At 46.2% G+C, this 17599-nt stretch overlaps 1 protein-coding gene across 1 annotated transcript in view; it reads left to right on the top strand.

The window, feature by feature from the left end:
* Window positions 1–17599, top strand: part of LOC124555595 (katanin p60 ATPase-containing subunit A-like 1) — a 170899-nt gene that overhangs the window by 45006 nt on the left and 108294 nt on the right. Inside the window, exon 2 of the mRNA XM_047129560.1 lies at window positions 5639–5853. Within this exon, the coding sequence (XP_046985516.1) occupies window positions 5639–5853 (215 nt within the window). The remainder of the gene's footprint in view (window positions 1–5638; window positions 5854–17599) is intronic.

A 17599-nucleotide genomic window follows, 5' to 3' on the forward strand; every position in this document is an offset into this window, starting at 1 on the left:
TCCGTGCCGACTGGCGGTCGCGGCCTCCTTACAACAGCTGCGGCAATTCCGCTTAGTAGCACCGAAAACTAGTGGCGGCGGTATGAGATAGAGCACAAGCTCGGAATACGAAAGGATGATGAAGGAAATCGGCCGTGGCCATTTCAAAGGAACTAGCTAGGCATTTTGCCGGAGAAGTTTAGGGATATCAGTAAAAACCTAAATTTGGGTGAGCGGACGGGGATTTGAACTGTCGTCCTCTAGAATGCGAGTCCATTGTGCTAATCACTGCGCCATCTTGCTCGGTCCAGATGATACGAGAGGACTTCAGAATGTAAGTTATACGTTATTATGGTAGGCAAAGAAACTTTTATTGAATGCTGTACTACTCTTTAAAATGGCAGACATACGTGACACTTGTTTTCGACATAGTCACCAGCTCTTTGTAAAACAACGATCGGATGTTCAACCAATCGTTCAGCGCCTCGACGATCCATCCCTTGCTGAGGCAGTCATTCGAGAACCACTGTGTGAACGTCCTCATCCTCGGAAAATTTGTAACTGCTGTGAATCACTTTCTCGATTGACTGAAAATTTCCGTCTGTGGCCCATATCGATGGTCTTCCTTCCCGTTCAGGATGACCCATGTCTGTGCGCCGTTGTCAGATTACCAGCTCTGTTTCACTATGGCTGGACGTGACATCGCATTTAGTTTAAACACCGCCAGAATTTCACGGTGACCCTGTGAATCATTTAGATGTTTCACCTATAAGAATTGTATATCTAAATTGTACACGTTTTCAACGTGAAATTCTGGCGCTCACTTACGCCCTGGAGTTCGTTTCCAACTGCCGCTCCCACAGTGTGATGCACACCGCAGCACTGCCACTGCAGCAGACCAAGAACATGTGCTCTCTTCTCAGAGTGCGCCACTCGTGCTGCGTAATGATCTTAGCCTGGGACGACGCGTGTAACTCTTTCAAGTCCCCTGACACTACGCGCTACGCCACGGAATCTCAAAGAGCGGAGCGAAGGAAAGTTGCAGTTACACTCCTGGAAATTGAAATACGAACACCATGAATTCATTGTCCCAGGAAGGGGAAACTTTATTGACACATTCCTGGGGTCACATACATCACATGATCACACTGACAGAACCACAGGCACATAGACACAGGCAACAGAGCATGCACAATGTCGGCACTAGTACAGTGTATATCCACCTTTCGCAGCAATGCACGCTGCTATTCTCCCATGGAGACGATCGTAGAGATGCTGGATGTAGTCCTGTGGAACGGCTTGCCATGCCATTTCCACCTGGCGCCTCAGTTGGACCGGCGTTCGTGCTGGACGTGCAGACCGCGTGAGACGACGCTTCATCCAGTCCCAAACATGCTCAATGGGGGACAGATCCGGAGATCTTGCTGGCCAGGGTAGTTGACTTACACCTGCTAGAGCACGTTTGGTGGCACGGGATACATGCGGACGTGCATTGTCCTGTTGGAACAGCAAGTTCCCTTGCCGGTCTAGGAATGGTAGAACGACGGGTTCGATGACGGTTTGGATGTACCGTGCACTATTCAGTGTCCCCTCGACGATCACCAGTGGTGTACGGCCAGTGTAGGAGATCGCTCCCCACACCATGATGCCGGGTGTTGGCCCTGTGTGCCTCGGTCGTATGCAGTCCTGATTGTGGCGCTCACCTGCACGGCGCCAAACACGCATACGACCATCATTGGCACCAAGGCAGAAGCGACTCTCATCGCTGAAGACGACACGTCTCCATTCGTCCCTCCATTCACGCCTGTCGCGACACCACTGGAGGCGGGCTGCACGATGTTGGGGCGTGAGCGGAAGACGGCCTAACGGTGTGCGGGACCGTAGCCCAGCTTCATGGAGACGGTTGCGAATGGTCCTCGCCGATACCCCAGGAGCAACAGTGTCCCTAATTTGCTGGGAAGTGGCGGTGCGGTCCCCTACGGCACTGCGTAGGATCCTACGGTCTTGGCGTGCATCCGTGCGTCGCTGCGGTCCGGTCCCAGGTCGACGGGCACGTGCGCCTTCCGCCGACCACTGGCGACAACATCGATGTACTGTGGAGACCTCACGCCCCACGTGTTGAGCAATTCGGCGGTACGTCCACCCGGCCTCCCGCATGCCCACTATACGCCCTCGCTCAAAGTCCGTCAACTGCACATACGGTTCACGTCCACGCTGTCGCGGCATGCTACCAGTGTTAAAGACTGCGATGGAGCTCCGTATGCCACGGCAAACTGGCTGACACTGACGGCGGCGGTGCACAAATGCTGCGCAGCTAGCGCCATTCGACGGCCAACACCGCGGTTCCTGGTGTGTCCGCTGTGCCGTGCGTGTGATCATTGCTTGTACAGCCCTCTCGCAGTGTCCGGAGCAAGTATGGTGGACCTGACACACCGGTGTCAATGTGTTCTTTTTTCCATTTCCAGGAGTGTATTTTGAACATAATTGAATCTACGTTTACGTTATTTTGTGCTCCATTTATCAAATTTTGTTGGTGGTAGCGTAGTTAATTTTAGCCTCCCATCAAATCTAACCTGAATGCCAGCAAATATTTAAAAGTATGAGCGAGTGATGACAGGCAGTGAGCGAGAATAGGCTTCTAATTTAAGGATGATCACGGTTAGTTCAAATATATGCTTACTTCTTAGTCCGAATTATAGCAGTTCCAGCTTCGACACATAGGTAGAACATTAAATAATTAATTATTCACGTGCTCTCATATCCTCTCTCCATCGTCGTTACAGTATCCGAACAAATTAGTACTAGAAGTTAGTTACTACTGAAATGTTCAGTTACTGCTACCTGGAGTCCCATGTAGCGTACTGATATCATTACAGTTGTAACAACGATGCAGTCACAGATATTTAAAGAACGCGCCCTCGCTTGCCATGATCCCAAATGCACTTGACGCTTGTTATCAATCCTGCCGCTTTTCACGTAATGTAGTGAGGTCTAACAAACTAGGTCAGTGCTATACGGTGCATTTGTGTAACTCCGTTTAATATACAGGGTGACCTAAAAGTTTGTTAACATTTTAAAACCCGCTAATTCAGGGAATAATGTAGATAGGGAGGTAAAAATTGATATACATGCCTGAAATGACATGGTGTTTCACTGAAACCAAAAACGAGTGCAAAAACTGGCTAACAGACAATGCTGGACAGTAAAATGTCAGTGACGCCGCATGAGAATCGTGTATAAAATGAGCTGTAATGAGAGAAGGTTTATAAACACGTGCTGGAAGGTACGACCTTTATTCAGTATGGCGCTCCTCTCCATATTGCTATGCTTGTGAAAGACGTCTTGTGTACATCGCTTGGTGAGGATCGAATGCTGCGTTGTCACGTCCGTCATCCTTGACCTCCCAAGTCCCCAGCCCTTAATCCGTGTCATTATTGATTGTGGGGTCATCTGCAGTCGCAAGCCTACCACGATCATCCGATTTCATTAGGAATGCTAAAAGAAAACATCCGACGGCAGTTTCTCACCATACCTACTGTTCAGTGCTGTTCACAACATTGTCGCTCCACTACAGGTATTGTTGATGAATGACAGCCGATATGTTGAGCATGTGTTACAAAAAACACCGTCTTTCCCAAAAATCAATTTTTATGCTAATTATTACTTTTGTATACACGTCAAAAAAAGTTTTGCATCACCCCGATTCCAAGAACTCCTGAAGACAGACGTTGACTGTGGTTGTTGTATCACATACACAGTCCCTTTGACTGTCACTAAACCCACCCGAAGATGTAAACAACCATGCATGAGCAGCGTCTATTAGACGGAGGGGGTCCGACAGCCGATCAGTTCCACTCATTACACCAGGAAGGAGCTACACAGCACGTGTTGTCTGTAGTTCAACCGTACCTAGACGGTCAATATCGCGGTTCGATCGCTTCTGCATTGTTACTTTGTGCCAGGAAGGGCTCTCAGCAAGGGAACTGTCCAAGCGTCTCGGAGTGAACCAAAGTGATGTTGTTTGAACATGGAGGAGATACAAAGAAACAGGAACTATCGATGACATGCCTCGCTCAGGCCCCCCAAGGGCTACTACTGCAGTGGATGATCGGTACCTACGGATTATGGCTCGGAGGAACCCTGATAGCATCGCCACTATGTTCAATAATGCTTTTCGTGCAGCCACAGGACGTCGTGTTACGACTCAAACTGTGTGCAATAGGCTGCATGATGCGCAACTTCACTCCCGACGTCCAAGGCGAGATCCATCTGTGCAACCACGACACCATGCAGTACGGTATAGATTTGCCCAACAATATTCCGAATGGGCCGCTCAGGATTGGCATCGCGTTCTCTTCAACGATGAGTGTCGCATGTGCCTTCAACCAGACAATCATCGGAGACGTGTTTGGAGGCAACCCGGTCACGCCAAACGCCTTAGACACACTGTCCAGCGAGTGCAGCAAGGTGGAGGTTCCCTGCTGTTTTGGGATGGCATTATGTGGGACCGACGTACGCCGCTGGTGGTCATGGAAGGCACCGTAACGGAAGTACGATACGTGAATGCCATCCTCCGACCTATAGTACAACTATATCAGCAGCATATTGGTGAGGTATTCGTCTTCATGGACGACGATTAGCGCCCCCGTCGTGCACATCTTGTGAATGACTTCCTTCAGGATAACAATATCTCTCGACTAGAGTGACCAGCATGTTCTCCAGACATGAACCCTATCGAACATACCTGGGATAGATTGAAAAGGGCTGTTTATGGACGACGTGACCCAACAACCACTCTGAGGCATCTACTCTGTATCGCCGTTGAAGAGTGGGACAATCTGGACCAACAGTGCCTTGATTAACTTGTGGATAGTATGCCACGACGAATACAGGCATGCATCAATGCAAGAGGACGTGTTACTGGGTATTAGGGGTACCGACGTGTACAGTAATCTGGACCACCACTTCTGAAGGCCTCGCTGTATGGTGGTGCAATATGCAATGTGTGGGTTTCATGAGCAATAAAAATGGCGGAAATGATGTTTATGTTTATCTGTATACCAATTTTCTGATCAGGTTCCGGAACTCTCGGAACCGAGGTGACGTGTTTATTATGTGAAACGCCATGCGCTGGTGATTTGCTGAACTTTTTTGGTTTCAAGAAAACCCCATCTAATTCCAAGCATGTGTGTATATTTTTACCTCTCTGTCTACATTTCCCCGCGAAGTATTGAATTTTCTAATTTTAACTGACGTTTGGATCACCCCGTACAAACAACAGACATTGTCTTGCGTATGTATCACTTACTGTCGCCAAGTGGGGTATTTTTATTTCAAAGCAACAGTTCCATTTTGTACCCGTGCGAATTGGCATCACCATTTGTCTATATTATCTCGAGATAAATAGCTCTGTCTTTTATACGTGTAACTTATTACCGCAACTTGTGGTCTCGTCAAGAAACAATAGATTCCACGTCTTTCCCATACGATATTACTTCTGTTGCAGGAGATGTTCAGTCATATAAATAATGGAACTGGTAGAGATTTTTATTGTGCATTCGTTGTCCGAGCATACAGCAAACGTTCCCTCTGGCAATGCTAACACATGATAGGCAGAGATCGGCAGTACGCATTTAGCCGACTGCGTGCTGTGTTGCAGCCCGAGGTCGTCGCACTCTGCGCTGCACCAGGTGACGCGGATGATGGACGCGATGACGCTGCTGGAGCCGTTCGCCTTCACCAAGATGACGACGACGCGCTGGCAGTCGCACGCGCCGCCCCCGCAGCCACAGCGCCGGACAGCCGCCACGCAGCACCCGCAGCCCGCTCACCGCCCACGCGCCCGCCTGCACAGGAACAAGTCACCCGCCACAGGTCAGTCGCTCGCAAACCGCCTACCCTCACTTTGTGGCTGTGGCGGTTTGTCAACGGGTACCGTACAATATTTACATACACTATATGATCAAAAGTATCCAGACACCTATTAGTGGACGTTAATAAGGGGTGCGTGCTTCCTTCGCCTTTATAACGACTTCAGTTCTGCTGGGGACACGTTCAATGACGTGTCTCAATGACTGTGGAGGAATGGCATTCTTCCTCGAGAGTCGAAACCAGAGATGGTAGTGATGTTGGATGCTGGGGTCTGGAGTAAAGTTGACGTTCTGACTCACGCTAAAGGTTTTTCTTTGCGTTCATGCCGGCACTCTAAGCAGGCCACTCCATTTTAGGCATATTATTGGCCACAAAACATTATCTCACAGATGCTGCTTTACGACAGGGAGCATTGTCCCGCTGATATAAACCAGGATTGTCTCCGAAGTGTTCCCCTGCTGTACGCAGTACAGCGCTTTCTTAAGTGCAGTAAGGAAACCACATCCTAGCCACGAAAAATGCACCCATACGGCCATCTGTAACCGTATTTCACCGTAGGCACTATATATCATGGCAAGCAACGTTCTGTAGGCACTCAACAAACTAAAACCTCTCTATCGGATTCTCGATGGGTGTAGCGTGTTTCATCACTCAAAATCACTCGTTTCCAACAACCCACTCTTCAGTGGCGTCGCACTTTACATCATTACAAGTGTCTCTTTGCGCTGACTACAGAAATTTGTGACTTAACAGGAATTATTCCATCAGAGTACGCCATTCTTTTCGGCTCCTTATGCAGTCATTGTGCTAGATGGACTGAGATTCATGAGTAATTTTTACCGCTGATTTCATACGACTTTTTACAATCCGCCTACCCCAGTGCTCGACGGTCCCTGTTGGTCGATACATTGAGTCTGCATGGTCTTGGTTTAGCTGTTGTTGTTCCTTTGCATTTCCACTTCACAATCGCATCACCAGTCGACTTGTGAAGCTTTAGAACGGCCGAAATATCCGTGATGGATTCATTACTTAGGTGACATGCAGTGACTATACAGTCCATGTTCGAAGTCACTAAGCTCTCCTGACCGACCCATTCTGCCGTTACTACTCCTCTACTGACAACACACTCCACACCTCCGTTTCTACTGGCGGATCCGCCTCACGTGACATCCAGTGGTCAGTTCCGTATTATATAAGGGTAACCGTATACTTCTGCTCAAATAGTGAATGTTGATACTACAGCTATGAGTTGGCCATTTGTTTTCCCTGGAACATTTTTCATGAAATCTCCAGTCACAGCCTTCGCTCTATGAATGATAGTATGCTGGAATAAAAGAGAAGAGGGTGAGCGCTTGTGATCCGCCGTCTTCGAGTTCATTAAACATTTTGTATCTGCTCCAGCGCGTGGATCTGCTCCTGTGAACTGCTTCTGCAAAAAAGCCCGAGAGTAAAGGACGCGAGTAGGAGCAGGAAAGGGTGAAGTACTTCGGTACTGCGTGTAAATTTAAAGCACCTTTACTATAGGAAGAATATGAATACTTAAATTGTTACTTAGCTTTGGCGTTCATGCGAAGCCGTACATCAATCAAAGCTAACATCGACTAGAAGTTTCAAAGGCTAAATTTGTAGTGGCTCGTCCACTATGCAACAGAAACAATCTTGCTAGGTCGTCTGCTCGTAATCAAATGGGCTGAACGTGGAGCGGCGCTCGTCGTGCTCCACATCGTCGGCTAGAGGGCCCTGTGGTCGGAGTTGTTCGCCCGCTCTCGTAGTGCCAACCCAAGAACTTGTACCTAAGCCGTCGCATCGTAGCTATCGATACCACAAAAATTGTGGCAGTATCGTGAGGGGGATGCTGTTCCGGCCGTAGTGAAGCATCTATCCCACTTGCTAGGACGAAACCACGGAAAATCTAAATCTGAGCTGAGACTTTTAACTCGATCCTCCGACCCACCAGTCCAGTGAAGAGGGCATCAGCCACTTCCAGTTGGTTTCCACAGTGTGAGAAGCAGACAGCTGTTCAGTATTACCTCAAAATCTTCATAATTCAGGATCCGAGGGGTTATCATCAGCTGAAAAAAAAACCAGAACGCATTGACATACCATAGTGTCTCAACTACGATATTTCTCTCAGCGAACAAGATACTCCAGTAGCTAGAACTAACTTGACTAAAAACCATCGTTGGACTGGCACTAGCTGAAAAATCCATACTCCTTCAGTGACGTCATTTACATCTACATCTACGTGATTACTCTGCTATTCACAATAAAGTACCTGGCAGAGGGTTCAATGAACCACCTTCAAGCTGTCTCTCTACCGTTCCACTCGCGAACAGCACGTGGGAAAAACGAGCACTTAAATTTTTCTGTGTGAGCCCTGATTTCTCTTATTTTATCGTGATGATCATTTCTCCCTATGTAGGTGGGTGGCAACAGAATGTTTTCGCAATCGGAGGAGAAAACTGGTGATTCACATTTCATGAGAAAACCCCGTCGCAACGAAAAACGCCTTTGTTTTAATGATTACCACTTCAATTCACGTATCATGTCTGTGACACCATCTCCCTTATTTCACGGTTATACAAAACGAGCTGCCCTTCTTTGTACTTTTTCGATTTCATCCGTCAGTCCCACCTGATGCGGATCCCACGCAGCACAGCAATACTGCAGAATAGGGTGGACAAGCGTGTTGTAAGCAGTCTCTTTAGTACACCTGTTGCACCTTCAAAGTGTTCTGCCTATGAATCGCAGTCTTTGGTTTGCTCTACCCACAATATTATCTATGTGATCGTTCCAATTTAGGTTATTTATAATTGTAATCCCTAAGTATTTGTCTGAATTTACAGCCTTAAGATTTGTGTGACTTATCGGGTAATCGAAATTTAGCGGATTTCTTTTAGTACTCATGTGAATAACTTCACACTTTTCTTTATTCAGGGTCAATTGCCACTTTTCGCACCATACAGATATCTTATGTAAATTATTTTGCTTCTATTTTTGATCATCTGATGACTTTACAAGACGGTAAATGACAGCATCATCTGGAAACAATCTAAGACGGCTACTCAGATTTCCCCTATGTCGTTAATATAGACCAGGAACAATAGAGGGCCTATAACACTTCCTTGGGGAACGCCGGATATACTTCTGTTTTACTCGATGACTTTCCGTCTATTACTACGAATGTGACCTTTCTGACAGGAAATCACGAATCCAGTCGCAGCCTACTCCGTAGGCTACGGTTTAGATAGTTTTTATGCACGGCAGTTCTTTAGTTTCACGAGCCTTATTTTATGTGCTGTCACCGTCTATCTCTAATAGTTAGTGTTGCTGATTGTTACTAGAAAGTTAGGTAGGAGCTTCATTTCCGGTAACTTTTCTTGAATGGAGAGGTCTGCAATTGGGTCCAAGGCGCGTGACATGCTGCGTGAATCAGTAAGTGTCAACATTGACACATGAGCCGCCGAAATTGAGTCAGGCTGAAAGGACTTACACCAGGCTGGGTGGTGGGAGTGCTGGCTCCGCTTCCAAATGACAAATCTGTGGCCTGCGTTTGCCACGAATCTTACAAGTCTCCGGTCGGATTTCAACATACATTGAACGACTCAGATATTACTATTTGTCAGTTTTCCTGGATTCTTGACAGAACTTTGGGTTTGACCACATTCCTGCATTTGTATAAGGCGCAGACAAATGAAAACTAGACAGATGGGAAAAAAGGAAGAAAAGTCTTCATTATTTCAAAAGTAATCCCCATAATTGTTAATACATTTATCCCACTGTGAGACAAGACGGTCAGTGGCTTCACGGAAAAAGTTTGCGGTTGCTTACGGAACCGTGATTTTACCCGGGCTTGTACCTCTTCGTCCGAAGCAAATCGACTGCCACTAGTATCTTACTTCAGGGCACCAAAATTATGGATATCGCATGGGGAGAGATTGGGACTCTATGGAGTATGTGTAAGGGCATCCGAGTGAAACTTCTGCAGCGTAGTCGAAACGTGAGGGCGGGCATTTTGTTGACAGGTTGTGTTGACTACATTGCAGTCGTTTCGCTGGGAATCTCTTACACGTACCCCATACAGTCCCGATCCCTCCCCATGCGATTTCCAGATTTTTGGAACCGCCGGCCGCAGTGGCCGAGCGGTTCTAGGCGCTTCAGTCTGGAACCACGCGACCGCTACGGTCGCAGGTTCGAATCCATCCTCGGGCTTGGATGTGTGTGATGTTCATAGGTTAGTTATGTTTAAGTAGTTCTAAGTTATAGGGGACTGATGACCTCAGATGTTAAATCCCATAGTGCTCAGATCCATTTGAACCATTTTTTTGGAACCCTGAAGAACGATACTCGTGGCTGTAGATTTGCTTCGGACGAAGAGGTGCACGGATGGGTACAATCATCATTTTGTAGGCAACCGCAAACACTTTTCCAAGAAGGTAGTGATCCCCTTGCCTCGCAGAGGGATAAATGTATTAACACTTTGCTGACCGGCGATACCACAGCGGTGTCGTGCGCGAAATAGTCGTCAAAGATCGGCGACACCACAGTGGTGTCGTGTGCATAGTATCGCCGAGAGGCCGGCGACATCGCAGTGGGGTCGTGAGCATATTATCCCACAGTGGCCTGTGACAGCACTTAAGTATCATTTTCATTCTGTTGGTGTTTTGTTTAGGTAACAATAAGTTACACACCCCATCAAGTTTCTTGTTTTTATAAGTACTTGTGCACTTTCATCATGGCAGACGGAAGAGACGATACGATTATTTACGATGAATGCGCGGACGTCTTGTCTGACGTTCCGGCGTGATTGGGAAGAAGACATTGGATATCAAAAAAATGAAAATTTAGCAAAATCGTCAGAGGATAGATAGTGAAATACGTCCAAGAAGAACTCGGCGAACGCTACGGTTGCCATCTGATTCGGAAGAATTTACTGAGGACCAATAACAAATTTGAAGGATCTCCGGGTCCACACATGTTTCCCAAAGATACACAGAGCGTGGTGGATATCGTAGAATTATGTATTGGGAACGATCTGTTTGAATATATTAGCAACGAAACCAATAAGTATTACAGTCAAAATTTCAATAGAAGGGAACTGGATTTTAAAAAATGCCAAATTTGTCGACGTTATGGGGCCCGAACTTCGTTGATAGACACACCGATATTTCGCAAAACGATTCAGACAAATATTATCATTTTTACATTTTTCCGACAACAACAATAAACCGAATAATGCCGACCGGCTTTTCAAAGTGCAATTCGTAACTGATTATTTTTCCATAAAGTTTAAAGAAACGTTTAATCTAAGTCAAAACATCTCAGTTGATGAAGGAATGAAACCATGGCGTGGACAGTTAAATTTTAAAGTTTACAATCCGTCGAAAATTACCAAATATGGCTTTCGGAGCTGTGTGATTCGAGTAAGGGATACATTTCCTCATTCGAGATATGTTCTGGCGCTGGACAACCTTTAGCAAAAACAATGATGGAACTATTGACACCTTCTTATGGAAAGTGGCATCACCTCTGCATAGATAATTATTATAACAGTGTAGAACTTGCAGAGAAGTTACTTGAAAAGAAAATTCGAGTTTGTGGAACGATACAGCAAAATGGAGGATTTCCGGAAAAATTAAAGCTCGCAAAAATCAATGTGTTTGAAGCTTGTCATTAACGCAAAGGTGACAAGCGGCCGGCGACAAGCCAATCCGGATTAGCGCTGCCGGCACCAAGCGAATAAATTTATAAGAGACGGGCGGACGGCAAAGTGTCAACAGTTATGGCGATTACATCTGAAATAATGAACACTTTACTTACTTTTATCCATCTGCCTCATTTTCATACAACTGCCCCTTATACTACATTGCATGACTGAAGATGAATGTGGTATTTGAGATTCCATCGTAATCTCACGACTGTGCACATCCGACTGCTAATCTCCCCCTAGCCCATTTTAGTGTCGACCGGTTTGAAACATGCTCATTGCTGTGTTCTATCGCGCGATAGATTGAAACGCCGCGCCGGTTCATCTAGAGCCCGGCGGCCCGGATAAGCGTTCGTCGGCACAATGCAGAGTGCACTGCTCACGACCACCGCAGCGCCACTGCCCGCTTCAGCGGACTTGGCTTGGCTTCACAAGGAGTGCCGGACACGCATTCCGCCGCCAAATACCCATCATCTGTGGTACAAAGCGTGTGTGTTGTGAGGCCTCACGAGCTTGATGTCGTTGTTGCTGCCGTAGGGCTTGTTTGCCACGCTGTGTAACATTTTTCGAGCACGACTGTCATGCTTTCGTGGTTGTTTTATTTGCCTGTTGCGTTTTTGTACATTGTCAGTTGTGTAATTTTGGTCTCTGGCGGTTTCCTGACGAGTGTAGTTCCATTTGCGCAATTTGCAGGGCCAAGGGTGCCAACTGGCTCCGATCTTACCGACCTGCTTTCGTCCACTGCCCCTGCGAGGCAACCTTCTTGTTTCACCTTGAGCTCATTTTACACGAACAACTTCTTGTCTCAGTTGAGAACTCGTGGCAAGTGAGTCTACTGCAACAACTCGGACGTTTTATCCTGTACTCTGTCTCGTCCGTCACGAGTGACCATTTTCGTTTACACGGCAGCACCAAAATTCGTGCGTTGTCAGAGCTGTCTGCTGTGCAGTTTGGCACCTGCAAGGTGACAGTGACGTTGCGAGGGACCATCATTTTCACGGCTTTGTGCTGTACGTGTCGCTTCACGTTTCCTCTTCACTATCACATCTGAAAAAGTGGACCTAGGGATGTTTAGGAGTGTGGAAATCTCGCGTACAGACGTATGGCACAACTGACATCCAATCACCTGACCACGCTCGAAGTCCGCGAGGTCCGCAGAGCGCCCCATTCTCCGCTCTCGCGATGTCTAATGGCTACTGAGGTCTCTGATATGGAGTACCTGCCAGTAGGTGGCAGCACAATGCACCTAATATGAAAAACGTATGTTTTTGGGGGTGTCCGGATACTTTTGATCACATAGTGTATACGAGCAGAGCAGTAACGAATGGGGAATCATTCTAGCGACGATAAGTAGCGCAAATGCGGAAATCCGCTGACTTAAGCGACTTTGACAAAAACCAGATTGTTTTGGCCCAGTGCCTGTAAGCGAGCATCTAGTAAACGGCGAAGCTAGTCGGCTTTTCGCTTGCTACTGTCGTGACCGTCTATGGAAAATGGTTGAAGAATGATGAAACCAGGAGCAGATGACAATACGTGTTACAATATGTGTACAAAGTAAAAGCCTAGACAATGCGTAAATAATAACGTAAATGAATAAACGTCCATACCTCATCACGGAACATAGGGATCGGAGGCTTGCCCGCTCTCTAAAGCAGGATAGGCGGCGATCTGTGGCAGATCTAACTACAGAGTACAGTGCTGGTGCAGGCACAAGTGTTTTGGAGCACACCATTCGGCGCACAGTGATGTTCCGCAGCAGAGGACCCCTACGTGCTCCCACGTTGACCCAACAACATCGTCGGTTATAATTACAGTGGGCACGGGATCACCGTGACTGGGCAGCGGGTCAGTGGAATTGTGTCGCCTGGTCGGATGAATCCCATTTATTGATAAACCAAGTCGATGGTCGTGTCCAGATACACCGTCACCCAGGCGCTCTGCTGCTCGAAACATGCAGCGCACCACGGACGCAGGCCAGTCTGAGTAGTATTATGGCATGGGGGAGATTCGCCTGGGCTTCCATGGGACCTGCGGAAGTAATCGAAGGCACCATGACACATCTGGACTCCATGAACATTTTTGGGGACCACCTGTAACTCCTTATGCTTGATGTCTTCATCAACAGCGATGGCATCTTCCAGCAGGATAACAGTCCGTGTCAGAAGGCCAGAATCGTGCTGCAATGGTTTGAGGAGCATGATTGTGAGCTCACGTTGATGTCTTGGTCATAAAATTCGGCTTATCTGAATCAGATTAAACCCAACTGGGACGCTATCGGGCGCCAGCATTTTTATAGCGATTCTTTTCCCAAAACATTGACTTGTACTTCAGAGTGAAGCCATTTTGTTAAAAACCATTTAAAATATCCGTACGTATTACGTTAGACAATATCATCAGTTTCAAAGCAGTTTTTGAAATTTTGTTCTAGGTCGAAAATTATGGCGTTCAGAGCTCCCACCAGCCGCCTTCGCACTCTGTGAAGATTTTTCGTCGATGTCGTGTAGTGTCTTTTGGGCGCAAATCTTTTACTTAAAAAGACAGAAAACAATCTTAAGGGTGTACAATAAATGTCTAAAGTCAGTTTGGTAATTTGTTTGTTTTTAGTTGGGAAAAAAAGGAACGTGTACATCGGTTCCAAATCGAGCGTCACCCTGTTCTACCTCCCTTAACTTCTGATGATAGCAGACGACGACATAATCTGTTCTGCGCATGCAAAGTCTGAAACATGCTCAAGATTTCATAGCTCCACACTAGGCACAGGCAGTCGGTCACTGACGTCACTGTTCCGCTCCCTACTTAGCTGGCTGCTGATTGACACGCAAGCACAGAATGCGCACCAACAATGAGTAGTCGTTTGTGGCGAGAAAGTCGCTGGTGTAAAATGGGGTTTGAGTGTAGGACACCAGCCCGTGGCACTACCTGGTGACCCGCTTGTGTCGTTAGTTCTGAGGGACTGGCTCTGCTCTGGAAACCTCCTTGCAGGTACTAACGAAGGGGCAACCAGGTTCACTGGCAGCAAACCCCTCCACTTTTGAAGCTGGTGACTCTGGCCACATACCCTCTTAGCCACCGTAATTGAGGCAAAGATTTACGAACTATCGTCCTTAGTTCACTCCATCCCTACTCCAAATCCCCACCACCACCCCTCTATGCCACTTGGGCTGTTATCCATTGTATATTTCGGACCTAATTTATTACCCTGGAGTGGATCTTATGGGTTGAAGGACAAATGTTAGTGTTTATTTAGAATTTAATATATTACCCAATTAGTTATCCTTATCACTACAGTTTATTACCTTATCGCTGATATTTATTACCCAATTGGGATAATTTGTGACTCAATATGGCGGATGCAGTACGGCCAACACTATGACATCACAATCAAACTTGACTGAGAGGGTCCTGGGCAATGATAATGACCTACAAGGGGCGTTTGAAAAGTCCATGCAAAAATAAAAACTACTTACGTGTTTGGGGTAAACCTTTTCTATTTTTCGACATAGTCTCCTTTTAGACTTATACACTTCGTCCAACGCTGTTCTAATTTGTTGATCCCTTCCGAATAATAGAAATTGTCCAAGTCTGCAAAATAGCTATTAGTTGCTGCAATCACCTCCTCATTTGAATAAAATCTTTGTCCCGCCAGCCATTTCTTCAAATTGGGGAACAAACAGTAGTCCAATGGAGGCAAATCTGGAGAATAGGGGGGATGTGAAACGAGTTAGAATCCTATTTCCATTAATTTTGCGACCACAACTGCTGAGGTGTGTGCTGATGCATTGTCATGATGGAAAAGGACTTTTTTGCGGTCCAATCGCCTGCGTTTTTCTTTCAGCTCGGTTTTCAAACGGTCCAATTACGACGAATAATATGCACCTGTAATAGTTTTACCCTTTTCCAGATAGTCGATGAGGATTATCCCTTGTGAATCCCAAAAGACAGTAGCCATAATCTTTCTGGCCGAAGGAATTGTCTTCGCCTTTTTTGGTGCAGATTCTCCCTTGGTAAACCCATTGTTTAGATTGTTGTTTGGCCTCAGGAGTACGAGGTTTCATCCACACTGTCGAAACGATACTTAAAGTCCCGCGGATTCTTCCTGAACAGCTGCAAACCATCCTTGCAACACTTCACACGATTCCGTTTTTGGTTAAGCGTGAGCAATCGCAGAACTCATCTTGCGGATAGCTTTCTCATGTCCAAATGTTTATGAAAAATATTATGTACCCGTTCATTCGAGATGCCCACAGCACTAGCAATCTCAGGCACCTTAACTCTTTTGTCATCCATCACTATATCATGGATTTTATCAATGATTTCTGGACTCGTGACCTCCATGGGGCGTTCAGAGCGTTCAACGTAACTTGTGCCCATATGGCCACTCCGAAAATTTTGAAACCACTTATAAACTGTTCTAATTGAAGGTGCAGAGACACCGTAATGTTTATCAAGCTTCTCCTTAGTCTCCTGTGTCGTTTTGTAATGTTTAATCACCACACGAAATTCTTTTTCGTCCATTTTTTGACAATCGCTCGAATTCCTTGATTCACACGAATGCCAAACACACAGAAATAGACCAATATGGCTGAAACTTGGTGTGCGTTCTTTCCAAAGATGCTACTAGCTAAACATGACCTCAATATACACCGGTGGTGCCATCTCTCGGATTTTGTAAGGACTTTTCAAACGCCCCTCGTATCATTACTATCTGCCTCCCTCTTATTCCCCCCGCCCCCCTCCACCTTCATCCCCTTTTCCCTGTAGGTTGCTTGTGCTGTTATCCTGCGTTTATTGAGGATCTGCCGGCCGAAGTGGCCGTGCGGTTAAAGGCGCTGCAGTCTGGAACCGCAAGACCGCTACGGTCGCAGGTTCGAATCCTGCCTCGGGCATGGATGTTTGTGATGTCCTTAGGTTAGTTAGGTTTAACTAGTTCTAAGTTCTAGGGGACTAATGACCTCAGCAGTTGAGTCCCATAGTGCTCAGAGCCATTTGAACCATTTTTTGAGGATCTAACTTACGAATATGGTGTGTTATCCTATGAGTTGGACTGCATATGTTGGTGTATACTTAGGATTTAATTTATTGCACAGACTATTATGGCTGTTGCTATAATTTATTACCTTATTAGAACTACTGCATTTCTTGCTCCTATAATTTTTCGTCCTTATCACGACAATTTCTTACCCAATATGGCTGTAGGATTCAAACACGGCTGCCCAAGAAAAGTCTGACATTTTGACATCAAAATGGACGTCACCGAATGTAAAAACAGCGGAAGATTAAACAAATACGAGTGGGATAGCTTCAATATGAAACGAACTGTTTATTGTTTCTAGGTCCCTCCAGATACGTGTGTAGCAGTGATACGTTCAAAACACGCCAGTGCGGTAAAAAAGGCAGGAAATTTTTAAAAAATCGGAGAAACATACTTTTCATATTGCATAATCTATTTATTTAAAACATTCGTAATGTTTCTCCGAGTCCCTTCAACATATATGTAGCAGTATTACACTGATAGTCCCCTGGTTCTAGATTTAACAGTTACCACTACCTCCTTGGACATGCAAGCAGTGGTATTTAACTATCACTGATTGTGTGAAGGACCTACAGCAGATGTATATTATGCAGCTAAGGGCGCACTACCGGAAACACATCGCGAGGGTAGCTGCTGCTGGTTGTAGCCTGAATTAACACATGAAGCGCCTCCACCCCCCACCCCACTCCCTGAACCAGTTGTGCATTATATCCGCCCCCATCATGTCCCTCGGTCCCTGGATCACAGAAGCTAAATACACAGCCAACTCCTACAGCCAAACCTGGTAACCTGCTTTCCTAATAATTAATAATTATTACAATGAAACGATGAGCGAGTAATGCTGAAAAAGTGGTTCTGCTGAAGACATCGTTGCCACGCACTGCGTTCAACCATAGTGACTCCAACTTTGGTCACTGTCATGTGCAATTCTATTACAATTTATCATTACTGAACACACATAATGTGCAACACATGTTAAACAATTATATATTACAGAGGACCATAACAGT

This window comes from Schistocerca americana, chromosome X, assembly GCF_021461395.2.
Source record: "Schistocerca americana isolate TAMUIC-IGC-003095 chromosome X, iqSchAmer2.1, whole genome shotgun sequence".
Taxonomy (NCBI): Eukaryota; Metazoa; Arthropoda; class Insecta; order Orthoptera; family Acrididae; genus Schistocerca; species Schistocerca americana.